A 19,603-nucleotide genomic window follows, 5' to 3' on the forward strand; every position below is an offset into this window, starting at 1 on the left:
ACATTAGCAGAAGGTGCAATGAAGCGTCAACTGTGTGAAATACACTAAAAGACATTTAATCTGGTCAAGAGGTTGTTTGTAACTTCTAAGCTGGACAGTATCTCCCTCTCAAAAATATATATCCATCTCTCATCTGCCACTTGGCTCTTTTTCAGTGGAGTGTTAAAGGAAATTTGAATGTGTCCAAGTTGCTTTTCATTTCTAGAAAATAAGCAGCTGTATAGTAAGTGAATCTACCTTGAGTACAGACAGGCATCCTCCTTATCACATTTACTAGCTGCACAAGGTCATAGCACATGAAATAGTGGGAGAAAAACGGGCCAACTCCACAATCTGCAGGTGTGGTCAGCAAACCACATCGACAGCAGAGCGCAGAAGGAACTGCCAAGGACTCGACACCACATTCCACTTTTGTCAGCAAAAACCAAGAAAGCGAGTTCAGCCATCATCTCATTTCAAACAAAAACGGAACTTGCATCCTTTGGCACTCTATTTGAGTTGATATGGTGTTGAATTTAGACTGGAGGTCTGCAAAGTTGGTCCTGGGGGGCTATCGTGGCAGCTGGCTTTTGTTCCAACCCGATTGTTTACTTAGGAGCCAATTTTTGCCAGATTATTTTTTTTTAATTCTATGGCATAATCGTGTTTTCATTCCACCATATCAGGTCATTCTTGCATCACAGATTTCTTTTTTTCTTTCTATGGCCATCTTGCAGTACATGAGTAATTCTCAGTCCTTGACTATCTATAGATTCTCTTCAAATATTTAAAACAGACAGGTGGAAATAGAAAAAAGTTAGACGGAGAACTGCTGGCCCCTTTGTTGTTCGCATCTTGTTGCTAATTAAAATTAGTGAGTGTGGCAAGACAATTAAAATGAAGCAACTTCCAACAGGTACAGTATGTGTATCTAAATAGTATATAATAAGATGAATCTTGGTTAAAATTGAGTCCCACCAACAATGCATGTACCAACACCAGATTTTAACTAGTACCAATACACTGCAAATAAATACAAAAAATATTAACATCAAATCATCACGGTAATCTTACTCTGCTTATTATAAACTGTGTAATACAGTGGAACCTCGGTTCACGACCATAATTCATTCCAAAACTCTGGTCGTGAACCGAAGCAGTTTCCCCCATAGGATTGTATGTAAATACAATTAATCCGTTCCAGACCATACAAACTGTATGTAAATATTTTTTTTTTTTGTTTTTAAGCAGAAATGTAGTTAATTAAACCACAGAATGCACAGCGTAATAGTAAACTAAATGTAAAAACATTGAATAACACTGAGAAAACCTTGAACAACAGAGAAAACTAACACTGCAATAGTTTGCGCTATAGCGCTACCAAATGCTGGCTAAATACACTTTTTTTTAATGAGTTTTAAGCACAGGGAAAAAAATGAACATTTGAAAAAATCCGTAATTTAATAAACCACCTAGAAAAGTAACATTACAACAATGCACACTACAAACCAATTGCTGTAAACAGAATTGAAAACAAAAACAAACCTTCCTACCTTATGCGTCCAGCCCTCTCTCTCGTGCACCTGTGTGTGTGTGTGTCTCTCGCTCGCTGCATAGGGAGAGACTGAACCCATACAAACCGAAAGGGAAACTGGCTTGCTCGTATACCGAGCGTGTGGTTGTGAACAAATGCAACAGTTTGGCAAACTTTTTCGTCGTAAACCGATTTGTACGTGAACACAGACGTTCATGAACTGAGGTTCCACTGTACTTAAAACTTAGTTTGGGGGAAAAAATACAAACTTCTAAGACTACAGTCACATTACCAGGCTTAAGTGACTCAAATCTGAGGTTTTCAGGGCTGTGCACACAGAAATGCAATCTTTTCAGATCAGATTTGAGTCTCCTTCATATGTGGTCCTAGATCAGATATGTATCCAATTAGTGGCCATGACACATGAACAATTTTTTTTTTTTTTTTTGCCTATACGCATGGGTTGAGTGCTGCTGTTATCAGCCAGAATTGGCAGTGTGGAGGACCATTGCTGGCTCCTTTCTTGTATATACACACACACACACCCCTCTTGGTGCGGCAGTGCCAGAAATAGCTGCGAAAATGGCAAAAACTGGCCATCTGGCTTTACTTCACCTTCTCAACCCGATCACAGCTGACAAACTGTTTACTGTCCTCCAGAGCAAAACATGATGGCCTTCAGTAGCTACACACACATCAGTTTTGTTGGTTTTATGAGTCATCTCTCAAAGATGACTTTGTTTTTGTTATTGGTGACACAAATGACTTGTGCAAAAACCGTATCAATGTCTGCATGTGTGCCGTTTTGGACTGAATTCACATTACAGTTGGATGCAGCAGCTCACTTGTACTTGTACTGTCAAAGACAGGCAAATCTGATCTGAGGTTTGTAATGTGAACGCAACCCAAGTGATCCAAACCTTATGATGCTGTCTTTGGGCCTTGAACACTGCAAGTTGTAGATTTCACAAAAAAGCAGTTTACATTTCATCATTGCAATCGAGTGTGCCGACACTTCCAAATGTGCTAGCGCAACTTTAAGTATACCACCTGTCATCTGTCTGTTTAAAAAGCAGTGTGTGTGATCCTGTACAATATATGAATAATAAAAATAAACACGTTATGACATTTAACAATAGCCTGTAGCACTTATTATAGAGTGACAGCAGAGAAAGTACAGAAATTTATTGAGGCATCTCAAAATGAGATCCTATAGTGAAAGAAAAAAAACAAGGGAAACAAAGCTTATCAAAGCACAAAACATGTCTTTATGATTTAAGAAGACAAAAAAAGTCTTAATCCCATTTCCAATTTCATTTAGATATTAAGAATCTACAAGAGTTTGACAAAGCAGCTCCTGTCCCCGGGTTCTCATGATATGCTGAATGCTAACGGTCAGACAGACACGTCCACACTTCACGTCTGGCAGTCCAATGAACCCTCTGAGCAGTTCTGGTTGGGACATCCTCTCCCGAGGCTCCGACTGCATCTGTTCTTGGTCTAGTGCCCCTTATAAGGCACTTTTTCAGTCTATGTGTTGTAGATTCAGGTGGTCATTAGAAAAATAACTACCTTTGAGTTGACAAACAATAAAAAGACAAAATGAAGTCTCTAGCTTTTAGGCAAAACACATTTATCTTTGTATTGTTTTCTATTATACTAAACTGAACCCCTCGTAGTGATTGATGGCTTGTATTAACTTGGTCTGAAGTGTGCTTTTGTCCGTGTATTTGGGCAGATCAAGAAGGTTAAAGCAAGTGTGTGCCACGGGCAGGTACTGCTCTCCACCTCCTGTTGGCTGGATGACAAGTTTCAAGCTCTTCATGCCAAGGATTGGAATTCGGTCACTTCCTGTCAAAAACACTGAAAAAAAAAAAAGGTCTGATAAATCGACTCACACAAGGAGGTGTTTGTCAGAAAGGAGGAATTCACAGATTAACACATTCAGATTTACTAGCTAGCCAGTTGTTCCTTGTTTTATAAACCCTCAGACGCCTTTAATATACAACACCATTGAGCTATCTTGTAACCAACATAACCTTCAGCCATAGGGAGCATAAAGAATTCAAATCCACACTACTACAACACTTTTCTATGTATTAAATGAAAGGTATGATACATTTAAACTATATTTTGTATGGTTAACAAATGAAACTTAACACTGTTTTAACAAAAGGAAAAGTGTGTGTGTCTGTCTGTCTGGTTGATACTTCTCTGTCATTCCAACAGATGTCAAATCACAATTTTTAGTAAGAAAATTCATAGCATTTATCATTTCAACAGATGGCACATCACAAATATTAACACGTTTTTATGAATCCAGACATATGCATTGCATTTGTAATTCTGACAGATGGCGCACCACAAACATTTCTGCTTTTATGAAATGCCGTATAACAGAAACATGCATTGCATGGTGCACTGTAAACGTTGATTTTGAGGTCTACATTGATTGCTTAGATTTTGCCTTGTCTTAGACAGGCAGCACAACTAGTACATAAATATATAAAAGAAAACTTTAAAATTTTTAACTTTAAAAACTTTAATGTCTAAGAACCATGGTCTCAGCCTGGCAGCATTAGAATCTGAACAATCGAGTCTGGAATCTCTGCAGCATGAAGCCTACACCCTGGAGCTCCAAGTTGATGGAGCTGTCTTAATGGACACTCTTGCATTATTTGACCCCAATAAAGCTGCCACAACACTAATCTTAACCATAGTTTAACTGGGTTCAGTTCTGGATGTCTGCAAGCTAGACTCTATTGGCAGCCATTGGAGTCAACTCCACCTACATGGATTGCTGACTGGAGTCATCTCCACCTACTTTGAGCTCCACTGTGGAAGCTCTGGGTTGCAGAGATACAACACTTGGAACAATCTGGCATAAACTACAATCCACGTACAGTATGTAAACCTAAGCATTTCATATGTGTTTATAAGGTTAAAGGCAGGTGAAGGAGAGAAAAAGATTTCCACGGTGCTTTTGAATGCCCAAAGCAGTATAAATGACTGTGGATTTTAGAGGACACTTCTCAACTTCTACACCTCGTAGCTATTCATAGCGTCATTCTGATCATTTAAGTTTCTTGGCACAACCATCACTCTCAGTCTGAACCAGGATGAAAACATCACAGCTCTTATCAAAAAAGCTCATCACTGGATGTTTATTCTCTGTCAACTTAAAATGTTTAACCTGTCCCTATCAGTGCTGAGATAGTTTTATAGAGTTGTCCTCGTGTGGCAATGCATCTGCTTGCTTGAAACATAAGCTGCAGTGTGTTATTTGGACAGCAGAAAAGATTCTAGACCTGAAACTGAACTCCACTGATTTTCTGCATGTTTCACAGGTAAGGAAACATACCAGAAATGAAATCAAAGACTACATTCACCCAGGGTACCCATCTCTTTTAGTTATTACCATCATGGAAATGATACCAGTCACTGAAGACAAGAACTACTAGACACAGAAACAGCTTCTGTCCTACTGCAGTCACTGTGGCTTAACACAGCCCCGTGATTCATCTCTGTCTTTTACCCAATTTCTATTCTCCATTCAATATAAATTATATTTTTATAGGACTTACTTAATATACTGTAGTACTGGGTAAGAGTGCAATTATATCTTACAAAATTGTTTTATACATCTGTATTTACGGTATATACTGTTGAGAAGATATCATGTTTGTATATGGTGTTTAATTCTGTGTACCTTCCTAGTGTGTGGTTGGATGTAACAGCAAGAGAATTTCTTTGCAACTACATTATGAACATACATGAACATTATTTCACAAAAATTAAAGGAAAAAGGAATTTTGTCTGACTTAAGTTTGTTCCTCAAGTGGGTCTCTACAAGGATGTGTGCTTTGGCTCCTTTTATTTATCCTTTACACAAATAACTGTCACAGTAGGTGAGAAAATAGGACCACTCCAGCCAAAAGCCATACCACCTGCACTTCCGAACTTGTAATCCACCTGAAGCTAAGCATGTTCGGGGCCAGCCTATACTTGGATGGCAGTCCATCTAGGAAAAACTGGGGTTGCCGCTAGAAGATGCGCTGGTAAAGCCAGCAGGGGGCGATTACCCTGTGGTTTTTGTGTATGGATCCAAGTGCCCCAGTGTAAAAAAAAAAAAAAGGTGCCATCTTTCAGATGAGACATAAGGTCTTGACTCTCTGTGGTCATAAGTGATCCCTGTGTATCCTTCATAAAGAGTAGGGTGTCTCCCAACGTCCCGGCTAAACTGTTCACCATTGCCTGGTCATTCTGGCACCCTAATCATCCCCTGTCCCTAACTGGCTAATTCTCTCTCTCATCCCTTCACCATCTAATAGCTAATGTATGGTGGGCATACTGGAGTAAAATGGCTATCATCACCTCAGCCAGGTGCATGCCGCACATTGGTGGTGGCTGAAGTGGCTCCCCCTATCTATGTCAAACCTTCTAAGTAGTGAGAAAAGCATTATATAAAGTAGTGTATTCCTCTTCTTCTAAAGTATGCAGATGACTCTTTGTCAGTTGTTTCCAGGATGATGACACCACTCATCAATGACTTTGTCAAATGGTATGATGAGTTAGAAATGTTAAAAGACTAAAGACAGGATAATTCATTTTAGAAGACACTTCCACACACATGAAGTCACATCCATTAATAGTCCGACAGTGAAATATGTGCAATTGTATAAATCCCTTTTAATAGTTATTAAACTGAAGAAATTTGTGAAGGCATGTGCAGAACAGGGGCATTAGCTTTTGTTTTGTTTGAGGAAACCGTTCTGTTTCCACACTGACAAAGCCATGATGACCCTACATTATTATGTTATTATTTACATTGGTGTCACGGTTTAAAGACCTTTCTTTAACAAATAAAACTTTTCGAATCAAATTGTTAAATGGTCTAGTAGGTTGCATGGCGAGTCACAACTTAATTTGGCATTCCTTTACACGAGGCAGTTAAAAATGGATAACTGGCTTGATCTTAAATGACAACCAACTTTTTACACATTGAATTTTAGCTTCTTCCCTCTGGACAAAAGTTTATTGTCCCAAAGTGCAGAACAAAGCGATATAAGAATAGATTTGTTCCAGCAACTATCACCCAGCTGTAGCAAGATGTACTTATTTATTTAGTTTTTAGTACAGTCATCCTTCGCTATATCGCACTTCGACTTTCGCGGCTTCACTCTATCGCAGATTTTATATGTAAGCATATTTAAATATATATTGCGGATTTTTTGCTGGTTCGCGGATTTCTGCAGACAATGGGTCTTTTAATTTCTGGTACATGCTTCCTCAGTTGATTTGCCCAGTTGATTTCATACAAGGGATGCTATTGGCAGATGGCTGAGAAGCTACCCAATCAGAGCACGTATTACGTATTAAATAAAACTCCTCAAATATATTGTGAGCACGGGGGCTGTTCGCACCCCTAGAGGATACGGCCGCTCCTCAAAAAATGCTGAAAGATTACCTTCACATTGCTTTCTTCCTTGCTGGGCTTACATGTGGCTACTCTGTAAAGCGATATGCTTCCCGCACTGTGCTTCGCATACTTACAAGATCAAACAGCATGTATTGACATTCTCTCTGACATTCTCTGCTCCTGACGCGCACTCCTTTGAAGAGGAAGATATGTTTGCATTCTTTTAATTGTGAGATGGAACTGTCATCACTGTCTTGTCATGGAGCACAGTTTAAACTTTTGAAAAAGAGACAAATGTTTGTTTGCAGTGTTTGAATAACGTTTCTGTCTCACTACAACCTCCTGTGTTTCTGCGCAAATCTGTGACCCAAGCATGACAATATAAAAATAACCATATAAACATATGGTTTCTACTTCGCGGATTTTCACCTTTCGCGGGGGGATCTGGAACGCAACCCCCGCGATAGAGGCGGGATTACTGTAGATTGCATCAGAATTTTATGTACTTTAATTATTTGTGTAAATTGTTGGTGAAAGTAACCTCACCTTCACTTTATACAGTATGACTGCAAGCAGCAGGAGAAGTCAGTCGGTGTCACTGAGGTACACTCAATCTGCCAATGCAAGTGTGTTTCAAGTCACGTTTGCATCTCTGCTGGCATTGCATTAACTTGCACTGGGTATGTGTTTTCTTGTCAGAGGCAGATAAGGCAGGACAATTCAGTATGCAAGCTCAAGTGACCTCTTTCAAGGCACATGAAGTAAAGTAGAGAGATGATTTAGAAAATTCAACCATACTTTTAAATGGGAGCTTTTCAGATATGAAAGATTTGTACTGTGTGCTTTGTTTATGAAATCTCCACAAAAACTGACTTTTCTAACTAAGTGTTGCAAATTTCCACATAATTGATCAACTAACAGCAGGTGACAATGACACAGGTGCCTGTCACAGTTTAAGCAAGCCCCTAAAAGGCTCATATAAAATACTTTCTTGAATTTATAAACAAGCCTGTAGGAGCATCTAAAAGAATGTGGGAATGTGGCCTGATAAGACAAATTGAGCTATTTTAAATGCCAAGTCATGTGTGTGCCAAAAAAGGGAGAACAAGGTCATCACACAGAAAATACGCAGAGTAGGATGGTGGCAAGATTATGCTGTGTTGTAGGATAGACTAATGTGGTGGTGAAATAAAGTGCAAAAAGAACGGAGCTAATTATAGACAAGATTTGAAATGGAATAGAAATTCACATTTCTGAAAACCAAGACCCCCAAACACAAAGATAATGCTATTCTTGAGGGGCTTAAAAAGATGACAGTGAAACTTGAGTAGCCCTGTTAAAGTAAAATATGCTGTTGAGGACCCAAGCGGCTAGACCAGGCCAAGGGGATGCCCACATAATACCTGGTTGTGGCAGATAGATGGTCATTTCTGGAGGGTGGAACTGGACTGTGTGGGGGATTGTCAACCAAGCTGTTTCATCATGTGGTGGGTGTTTGTTCCCCAACCGGACCGGACCTGTAACATTTGGTTGTACCACAACAAACTGTGCAGAGAGGGCGTTGAATGCAAAATAGTATGGAGAAATTTTGTGCAAGGAAGAGTGGGTCGAATGCCGAGACCAAATATGCAAACAAAAATGGTAAGATTCATGTCCAGAAATTCTTTTTTACGTGTACCTATGAAATGTTTAACCTGTGATAATAACAACAGTACTAAAATTATAAAGCACTTACAAAGGAACTGCTTCTTCTTTTCCAAAGGAAGTTCATGGAACACTTCCCAGAAGAGCCTGATAGTTGGATGTTCAGCCCAATATTCTCCCTTATATTCAGTGGTCTGGCAAGACAAAAAATAAAATTTGTTTGTTCAGCATTAAAAAAACATTAAAAAACCGGAGCTGCCACTTCCAAACTAAATTAACAAGTACTAGTTGGAATGTAGAGACCTCATAGTTCAATGAAGGACAAAGGCCCAATCAATGAACCTCATCTACTGGTGTTGAAATAACTGTAATACCTTAAAGCAGAAAAAGAACAAACAAACTAACAGAAGGGAGCCCTGCAAGAAAGTCAAGAACTCCAAACCACCAAGGAGAAAGAAACTGAAGTTAACACCACAGCTGGTAGTATTTAAAATGTGTGCCTCAAAATATTGAAAAGACAGACAGCAGTTTAAGACATTGCAGGACAAAAAAAAAGAAGGGTAACGAAAACAAAAAATTCTCTGGTTTATTCAGTTAACTGAAAAGACTTGTTTACAAATTACACACACAAATAACCAAGCTTCCCTGAAAACTATTTTGCTGCATGTGACACAAACACACAACTAAAATTAGTTTTTAATACTACAAAGAAAACTATCAGCACTAAGTGCTTGGCTCTTAACCCATGAGAAAGTCCCAGAGGCATCCAGTTGCAGACAAGCACTTGTCAGGTCTTCGGACCCTAACAGAAGCAATGTGTTCTGTTGCTACCACTGAGCTGATAAGCACAATCTTCCCAATTCTTCCCTAATTCACAAGAGCAAGTGTCACATGAAACTGCCCTATGTGTAGGCTACCTACCTTCTCCAGCTCTTTCCAGTCATAGTTGGTGTTTCCAGTCACCATTGCCTGAAGTTCACTGGGCTGAAAGAGTTGAAGCACTTTTCCACCGCAGACTTTATGGAATCCGACATTGAAGGCTTCAAACAAGTGGGCCACAGATGCATGAAACACATAGTAAACGTATGCATTGACAAACTCTTGCCTACAAACAAATACAAATACAGCTTCATTCAAAAGGAAAAACATTTGTTATTATTATATTAGAAAACTGTAGCATAATTTACTTATGTTTTTTGTAAGACTCTTATTTTTGTTACACCCAGTCTGTCCACTGCCTTCAAAGTAATGTTTGACACAAATTATACAGTACTATATATTTGGCTGGCATTTGCATATTAAATTTTAAAAGTAGCTCTATGTTTTGTTGCTTCATTTTTTTAAAATGTAAAAATGTATAAAAATGACATATATTTTATAAGAAATATACTAAATGCAAAAGTATTTGCTGGTCTTGGAAAGTACCGTATACAGTGCAATGTAAAAGTCTTACATTTGCCTGATTTTTCCACATTATTGCTTATTCAAGTGCTACATTTACATATAGTTTGTATCCCAATTATAATTTAGCACTCAGTACTCAGATCACAGTGACACAAGAACTACACGGCCAAATATGAAGCAGCAAAAAAAAAAAAAAAACCAAATGCATCTACTGCTGTGATTTTACTATTTCACAAAACACCTTCAATCTCCACTTTCTCCAGATGGATGCTCCATTCCTCACAGCTGTTGTTCAGCTATCAGAGGCCTCCATTTCTTTCGAAGGAGGGAAAAAGTGCACTGGTTGGTTTATGGGAAATAGGCTCAACACTTTCGTTCTTGGTTTACATGAAAAGTAGCTCACTTATTTCAATCACTACCCAACATACACTTTCCAAAGAGTTAATTTTAGAAAATATATTCTGTGAAACAATCAAGCTATTCATTCAAATTTCCTATGATTGCCTCACTTACAGTCATGAGAAAAAGAAAGTACACATTCTTACAGTTCTATAGTTTTACATATCAGGAAATAATAAACATCTGAGGAGTTCAAGGTTGACTCAATGACTGCAAGGTGCCCAGGTCTTGTGGCTGCAAAACAAGCCCAAATTATCACCCCTCCACCACCGTGCTTGTCAGCTGGTATTAGGTGTTTGTGCTGATATGCTGTGTTTGGTTTTTATAAAACGTGGCGCTGTGCATTATGACCAAACATCTCCACTTTGGTCTCAACTGTCCAAAGGACATTGTTCCAGAAGTCCTGTGGTTTATTCAGATGCAACACTGCAAACCTACGAAGCCACCCTGCCATGTTCTTTTTAGAGAGAAGAGGCATTCTCCTGGCAATCCTTCCAAACATGCCATAATTGTTCAGTCTTTTTCTAATTGTACTATCATGAACTTTAGCATTTAACATGCTAACTGAGGCCTGTCGAGTCTAAGATGCAACTCTTGGGTTTTTTGTTATTTCTCTGAACACTGGATGGTCTGACATTGGAGTAAATTTGCTGGGACATCCACTTCTGGGAAGACTGGCACTTGTGAATAATCTGTCTCATTGTGGAATGATGGACTTCAAATTGTTTGGAAGTGGCCTTATAACCCTTCCAAGACTGAGAGATAGCAACAATTGCTTCTCTTGAGATCACTGCTGATATCTTTCTTTCCTTGGCATTGTGTTAACACACACCTGAATGCTCCACACCAACAAAAATTCTGCTTTTATAGAGGTGGTCAAACTTACTGATGATCAATTTAATCAAGTGCATTTGATTAGCAGCACCTGACTGCTACTTACCCTCTTAATTCCCATTAAAGCAGTAAGGGTGTTTTTCACACACTGCTTCAGCATTTTGGCTTTATTTTTTGTTAAATAAATAATGACACAGTGTAATATGTCATGTGTTGCTGTTCATCTGAGATTTTATTTACCTAAATTTCAAGACCTACCAAGGACCAGATGATTTTTTATTATTTCCTTAGACTCGAAAGAGTGTGCACTTTCTTTTTCACGTGACTGTATTTAAACATTAGGAGATGCAATATACATTAGAAAACAGTGGCGTTTTACATTACTCATGAAGTGTCCTGCTGTCCCCAGTAAAACCTTTCCTTCTGTGAGAAGAAAATGCTGTCATCTAGAATAGAATCATTTCTGCTCAGGCTTGACACATAATGTGCTTTTGAATTTTCTGGGAATTACAAAAGAGTTTTCTCAATTGAGGTCACAAACAGTACAACCAAAAAAGTCCCGGGAAATATATACACCACATAAATTGCTAGGTTGACTTTCTTGAGATTTCTGGCTCTGCTTTGTTCACACATGGCCCACAACCTGGCAAATTACCTGTAATTACCAGGTTAGCTTACATGTGTCCAAGAGGCAAACTTTTCTTCAGACAAACCATCTACCCGTAGATAGAGAACCTTTCAGAATTCCACAGAACCATCCAGATGGCACTTTGCAAAACCTGAGGTTTCCACTTTGTGCCCTGTGATGCGAGTATAAGCAGTGAACCTTTGCAATCTTGTCAAAGTGGGTACATTAAAGGCACAAGTAAAGGAATGTGGTGTGCAGGAGCCCCAGAGGCTTAAATGGGTCACTTTAAGCTTTTATAGACTTAACATTTCATCTCTGGACGTGTTCGCGTGTTCTTTTGACTGTGGCATGATAAGCCTCTACAATCTATGTTATTGTAGGTTAATCAGATCTGTAATGGCCAGGGGTCAACCTCAATCATACCCAGGATTCATCTGAAGTATTTAAATGGCTGACCTTGACATTCTCTTTAATTGGCTGAGAGGGGAAATTGACTTGTTCAAACCTCCAAATTACACAATGCATGACTTTGAACACCAAGCAATTACAAAAAAATTAAAAAACCACCACCAAACACTGATGTAGTACTGATGTTACTTTTATACTCTCCTTGTACATACTTTTTAATGCACAAAGACACTATATTGCTTTCACATAAAACAATGAAAAGATATTCCATACCTGTTTTGATTATTCACACAAATTTTGGAACCATTGTGAACAAGCTCTTTAACTTCTGTTGCACCAAAATTTTCCACAGTGATCTATTAAAAATACAAAACATTGGGATAAAATGTAAAATTATTTTAATTTGCAGTCTTCCACCCCAAGTTAATTAGGTAATTGGGGGTGTATATATTAATATATATATATATATATATATATATGTATAGCAAAGTCAAAACATACAGTGAAATTCAAGCAGAATGTTTCCTCCACATTGTCTTCTGGATAATCCAGTAGCTGCTGCATACTCCTAAAAATAGAACAAAACAAACGCCTACCATAAGAATAATATCTTTAGAATATGTAAATATGCTTACTTATTTATACAGTGGGGCAAAAAAGTATTTAGTCAGCCACCAATTGTGCAAGTTCTCCCACTTAAAAAGATGAGAGGCGCCTGTAATTTTCATCATAGGTATACCTCAACTATGAGAGAGAAAATGAGAAAAAAAAAAATCCAGAAAATCACATTGTCTGATTTTTAAAGAATTTATTTGAAAATTATGGTGGAAAATAAGTATTTGGTCACCTACAAACAAGCAAGACTTCTGGCTCTCACAGACCTGTAACCTCTTCTGTAAGAGGCTCCTCTGTCCTCCACTCGTTACCTGTATTAATGGCACCTGTTTGAACTCGTTATCAATATAAAAGACACCTGTCCACAACCTCAAACAGCCACACTCCAAACTCCACTATGGCCAAGACCAAAGAGCTGTCAAAGGACACCAGAAACAAAACTGTAGACCTGCACCAGGCTGGTAATAAATAAACATTTGAAATACATCAGTCTGTGTGTAATGAATGAATCTAATACACAGGTTTCACTTTTTGAATGGAATTAATGAAATAAATCAACTTTGTCATGATATTCTAATTTTAGGAGTAGCACCTGTACTGACAGACAGGTTGGCTTTTTGCATGGCGTATGTGTTAAATCAAAAGAGAAACAACATGCAAAGATGCACACACTCAAGGAGATTGGCGACAATCACATCTTAATGTGCCACGCCACATCAGAAGTGACAACTGAATTCCACAGGGTTCAGATATATTCATAATAGGGAACCTACATCATGGGCAGATGAATTTCAAATGTTTTGCATGCCTACCTTTTTTTGATAGCAGGTTGTATCATATTCAGCCCTTCGTTCATTATTCTGGCACAAGCGTTACCAGCCTCGCATTGATATTCTTCGCCATCCCCTCAGCAGTGCCACACACTTAGAAATATTTTCCTGCGCGTGTCTCCAAGTCGGATGTCATTTTCTTTGCAATGACTCACACCCAGTGTGGGATATAAACCAGCCTTTATGTGGCTCAGGGGATATGCAAAGGGAAGTCCTTACCAACACATATGTTAACGGCACGTCCGCTTAACAATATAAAAAAAAACAAAAAAAAAAAGTCCTTTTGCATATGTTACAATATACAATTGTGCTTGAAAGTTTGTGAACCCTTTAGAATTTTCTATATTTCTGAAAAATACAGTCGACCCTTGATATACGACCAGCCTGACATGCGAACAACTTGATTTACGACCAAAATTTTTCTTTTGATTTACGACCAACATCTTGCGTTACGACCCAAATGCAGTCACGTGTATCCGCTTTTAAACAAACGTCCGAGAGCGTTTGTAAGCGTCAGTCGGAGCCCAGATACAAGTGTTTGTGGACGTAATTTCGGTCAGTGCAGTGCTTTATATAATTTTTTTCGATAATTTCTAAGGAAGGAAGAGAAGGTAACAAAGGTAAAGAAAGCAATCACAATCGAAACGAAGAAGGAAATTGTGCGGAAATATGAGAGTGGTGTTCCTGTGACCGATCTCGCTAATATGTACAGCATGTCGAAATCCACCATCTCGACAATTTTACAAAGAAAAGATTTGTATAAGGAGGCTCCTTCCTAACAATAACCACCTTCTATTTCATTCTCCTCCTCCTCCTCTCTTACTGCAGCCCAAAGATGTCAAATTAAATGGTGAGTACAGTATGAAATTGTTGTTTCTGGTAGGCTAGGCACTTTTTATAACTTTTTGGTTAGTACATTAGAAAAATTACTGGTGTTTTGGTAAATTATGCACATTATACAACCCTTTTTTATTATGAAAAGGTTAAATAAGTGTTGCTGTGGGAGGTTCGGAACGCATTATGGGTATTTCCATTATTTCTTATGGGAAAAATAGTCTTGACTTACAACCAACTTGAGTTACAACCAGCCCTCACAAACGAATTGAGTTCGTAAGTCAAGGGTCCACTGTATGACCTAAAACATCAGATTTTTCACTCAATTCCTAAAAATAGATAAAGAGAAATCAGTTAAACAAACGAGACAAAAATATTATACTTGGTCATTTATTTATTAAGGAAAATGATCAAATATTACATAATTTGTGAGTGGCAAAAGTATGTGAACCTTTGCTTTCAGTATCTGGTGTGACCCCCCTTTGCAGCAATAACTGCAACTAAACGTTTCCGTTAACTGTTGATCAGTCCTGCACACCAGCTTGGAGGAATTTTAGCCCATTCCTCCGTACAGAACAGCTTCAACTATGGGATGTTGGCAGGTTTCCTCACATTAACTGCTCACTTCAGGTCCTTCCACAACATTTCGATTGGATTAAGGTCAGGACTTTGACTTGGCCATTCTAAAACATTAACTTTATTCTTCTTTAACCATTCTTTGGTAGAACGACTTGTGTGCTTAGGGTCATTGTCTTGCTGCATGACCCACCTTCTCTTGAGATTCAGTTCATGGACAGATGTCCTGACATTTTCCTTTAGAATGCTCTGATATAATTCAGAATTCATTGTTCCATCAATGAAGGCAAGCCGTCCTGGCCCAGATGCAACAAAAAACAGGCATAAACCATGATACTACCACCACCATGTTTCATAGATGGGATAAGGTTCTTATGCTGGAATGCAGGGTTTTCCTTTCTCCAAACATAACGCTTTTCATTTATTTCAAAAAGTTCTTTTTTGGTCTCATCCTTTCACAAAACATTCTTCCAATAGCATTCTGGTTTGTCCACGTGATCTTTAGCAAACTGCAGACGAGCATCAATGTTTTTTTTGGAGAGCAGTAGCTTTCTCCTTGTAACCCTGCCATGCACACCATTGTTGTTCAGTGTTCTCCTGATTGTGGACTCATGAACATGAACATTAGCCAATGTGAGAGAAGCCTTCAGTTGCTTAGAAGTTACCCTGGGGTCCTTTGTGACCTCGCCGACTATTACACACCTTGCTCTTGGAGTGATCTTTGTTGATCGACCTCTCCTAGGGAGGATAACAATGGTCTTGAATTTCCTCCATTTGTACACAATCTGTCTGACTGTGAATTGGTGGAGTCCAAACTCTTTAGAGATAGTTTTGTAACCTTTTCCAGCCTGATGAGCATCAACAACTCTTTTTCTGAGGTCCTCAGAAATCTCCTTTGTTCGTGCCATGATACACTTCCACAAACGTGTTGTGAAGAGCAGACTTTGATAGATCCCTGTTCTTTAAACAACACAGGGTGCCCACTCACACCTGATTGTCATCCCATTAATTGAAAACATCTGACTTTCACCTTCAAACTAACTACTAATCATAGAGGTTCACATACGTTTGCCACTCACAAACATGTAATATTCGATCATTTTCCTCAATAAATAAATGACCAAGTATAATATTTTTGTCTCATTTGTTTAACTGGTTTCTCTTGATCTACTTTTAGGCCTTGAGTGAAAACCTGATGATGTTTGGGTCATATTTATGCAGAAATATAGAAAATTCTAAAGGGTTCACAAACTTTCAAGCACAACAGTAATTAGATTAAAGGTTCGATGATGTACTTTGCAATTCACAAACTAAGTAGAAATGATGAGATGAGACCATTTTAGTTGGGTGTCTGGAGCCCTGGCGGGTCCATGGGCTGGGCCACTCGGAGGTTGTTTCTGGACTGAGTATGGCCCGCGGGATGCCATTTGAATATCCATGCCCTACAGCAGGGGTACTCAATCACGGTCCTGGAGGTCCACAGTGGCTGCAGGTTTTTGCTCCAACCCAATTGCTTAATAAGAAGCACGCTCATTAAGATTTTGAACCCTTATTGCTTATTTTAGTCTTAAACAGCTGTAGTCTTGGTTTTTAATTGCTCCTTATTAGCAGTAACATGCAAATGACAAAAGAGACCAGCATTTCTCCATTTAGGTTGTTACCATTTACACCTCTGTATTTATCGTGCACTAACTGGTTTAATTAAATATTTGGAAGGAAAGTGAAGAGAAAAAAGTGAAGGACTAAGAATCACTCATCCATTTTAGAGTTCAGATCATTCGGATGATATCCTTAGAAAGAGGAAGAAAATCCAGGATATGAGAATGACCTGACATAGCAGAGTAAAAGCACTAACGAGCCATGAAATTAAATTATTGGCAAGAATTGCTTTCTAATTAAGCAACCAGGTTAGAACAAAAACCAGCAGCCACTGCGGACCTCCAGGACCGTGATTGAGTACCCCTGCCCTAGAGGATGGCTTCTAGGCTTTAGACATAGTCGCACCTGAAAGGATAGTTAAAAAAAATCTTCTAGCACTGTTATACCATGGAAGACCCAAAGAGTGTCTGATCTAAAGAGAACATGCTGGAGAGCTGAGCGTAAATGGAGAAAAACTAAACTGATTATCCACTATGAGATACTGAAGGTTAAAATAACATAATACAACAATATAGTCCGTCTTGAGAGGCGGTGTTATTTCTCTAGGATTATAAATAACAATGCTAGTAATCCCAGAGTCTTATTCTCTACAATTGATAATCTACTAAACCCAAGTTACTCAATTGAATACCTCCAAAATACTTCCAGTGAAACTTGAGGGTTTTGCTGTATTTTTTAAATCAAAAAATGAATATTAGAAATAATATAGTACATCCCCCCAATACTGATCCTCTTAAACCCCGGTACTCCATTATAAACAAATTAAATTCTTTCACTAGGATAGATTTAACTGATTATATAAAATAATTTCTCAACTGAGACCCTCCACCTCCGCGTCCTTGACCCAATACCAATAAGTATTGTGCGTGCTAATTGATTATATTCTTGACATAGTAAACTTGTCATTAGATAAGGGGGTCTTCCCAGACTGTCTTAAGACTGCTGTAGTTAAACCCCTGCTCAAGAAAAATAATCTTGACTCCTCTGCTTTTGAAAATTTTAGACCTATTTCTAAGCTGCCTTTCTTAAGTAAAAGCAGTCATTATGCAGCTTAATGATCACCTCAATAAACATGCTATTCTTGATAAGTTTCAGTCGGGTTTCAGACAAATCACAATACAGAAACTGCACTCATTAAAGTAGTAAATGTCTTGCGGGTAAATGCAGCCAGAGGCCGTTTATCTGTTCTCATCCTCTTAGATCTGAGTGCCGCATTTGATACCATTGATCACAATATTCTTAGAAATCGCCTCAGTCAATGGGTGGGCCTTTCTGGCAGTGTATTAAATTGGTTTGAATCCTACCTGCCAGACAGAAAATTCTTTGTTAGTTGTGGTAATTGTACTTCAAAGACACAAGATATTCTATATGGTGTTCCACAAAGGAGGCAGCACGGTGGTGCAGTGGTAGCGCTGCTGCCTCGCAGTAAGGAAACCTGGGTTCGCTTCCCGGGTCCTCCCTGCGTGCAGTTTGCATGTTCTCCCCATGTCTGCATGGGTTTCCTACAGGTGCTCTGTGTGTGTGTCCTGCGGTGGGTTGGCACCCTTCCCAGAATTTGTTCCTGCCTTGCGCCCTGTGCTGACTGGGATTGGCTCCAGCAGACCCCTGTGACCCTGTGTTAGGATATAGCGGGTTGGAGAATGACTGACTGACTGACTGTTCCACAAGGCTCTATCCTGGGTCCGCTGCTCTTTTCGATTTACATGCTTCCATTAGGTCAGATTATCTCGGGGCATAATGTGAGCTACCACAGCTACTGTATACTGATGACACACAACTGTATTTATCAATAGCTCCTGATGTTCCTAACTCTCGATTCACTCACACAATGTCTTACTTGTGTTTCTGAATGGATGTGTAGTAATTTTCTCAAACTAAATAAAGAAAGAAATTTTAGTGATTGGCAATAATGGATATAATGAGGTTATTAGAAATAAACTTGATGCATTAGGATTAAAAGTCAACACGGAGGTAAAGAATTTAGGGGTAACTATTGACTCTGACCTGAATTTTAAATCACATATTAATAAGATTACTATCACAGCATTTTTTCACTTAAGAAATATAGCAAAAGTTAGACCCCTTATAACAATGCAAGATGCTGAGAAATTAGTTCACGCTTGTTTTCAGTCGACTAGATTACTGTAATGTACTCCTCTCAGGACCACCCAAAAAAGACATCAATCAATTGCAACTAGTGCATAATGCAGCTGATAGAATCTTAACTAGGAAAAGAAAATCTGAGCACATTTCTCCAGTTTTGATGTCACTGCAATGGTTACCTGTGTCATTTAGAATCGACTTTAAAATAGTGCTGGGCGGTATACTGGTTCATACCAAAAACCATTTTTTATTTTTGTTATGATATGGATTTTTCTTATAATGGAACACCGGTTTAAATAGCCTAACCAACATTCAGAATGTGGCGCAGCGGGAAACTGTTTAAGGGGGGACCTTTTTCACTGGTGCACCGCAAAATACGCATGCAACAGAGTACATGTGTTAGTGGAGGTATTGAGCGGTGAAAATGGACAGAGAACATTCTGAAACTGAAACTGTAGCAGACGATAAAGTTGAATATGATAACACAGAAGAACGTTTGACGAAAAAAGGTGCCGTGTCTGGAGATACTTTGGTTTTAAAAGGTCGGATGTGGACCATTATGTTCAAATATGTGAATACTGTTTCTATTCTACTGGATAATAAAACACGTACAACTTGGCTTGCAGTATTTTATTTTTTTTCAATACTGTGTAATGTACCTGGTTACTGTGTAATAGTGCGACGATGCCGGTCCCCTACAGGCTCCCTCTTCCCACGTGGGAGTCTGTTGAACCAAC

At 38.7% G+C, this 19,603-nt stretch overlaps 1 protein-coding gene across 2 annotated transcripts in view; it reads right to left on the reverse strand.

Annotated features, from left to right (window-relative positions):
* Positions 1 to 2,758: 2,758 nt before the first annotated feature.
* herc4 (HECT and RLD domain containing E3 ubiquitin protein ligase 4) overlaps positions 2,759 to 19,603 on the reverse strand; it is a 139,718-nt gene continuing 122,873 nt past the window's right edge. For both annotated transcript variants that reach the window (XM_051923411.1, XM_051923410.1), the window contains 5 exons: positions 12,751 to 12,817; positions 12,523 to 12,605; positions 9,498 to 9,681; positions 8,668 to 8,770; positions 2,759 to 3,376 (listed from right to left, as the gene is read on the reverse strand). In XM_051923411.1, coding sequence (XP_051779371.1) covers positions 3,168 to 3,376; positions 8,668 to 8,770; positions 9,498 to 9,681; positions 12,523 to 12,605; positions 12,751 to 12,817 — 646 coding nt within the window. In that variant the 3' untranslated portion in view covers positions 2,759 to 3,167. The remainder of the gene's footprint in view (positions 3,377 to 8,667; positions 8,771 to 9,497; positions 9,682 to 12,522; positions 12,606 to 12,750; positions 12,818 to 19,603) is intronic.

Source organism: Erpetoichthys calabaricus, chromosome 2 (assembly GCF_900747795.2).
Source record: "Erpetoichthys calabaricus chromosome 2, fErpCal1.3, whole genome shotgun sequence".
NCBI lineage: Eukaryota > Metazoa > Chordata > Cladistia > Polypteriformes > Polypteridae > Erpetoichthys > Erpetoichthys calabaricus.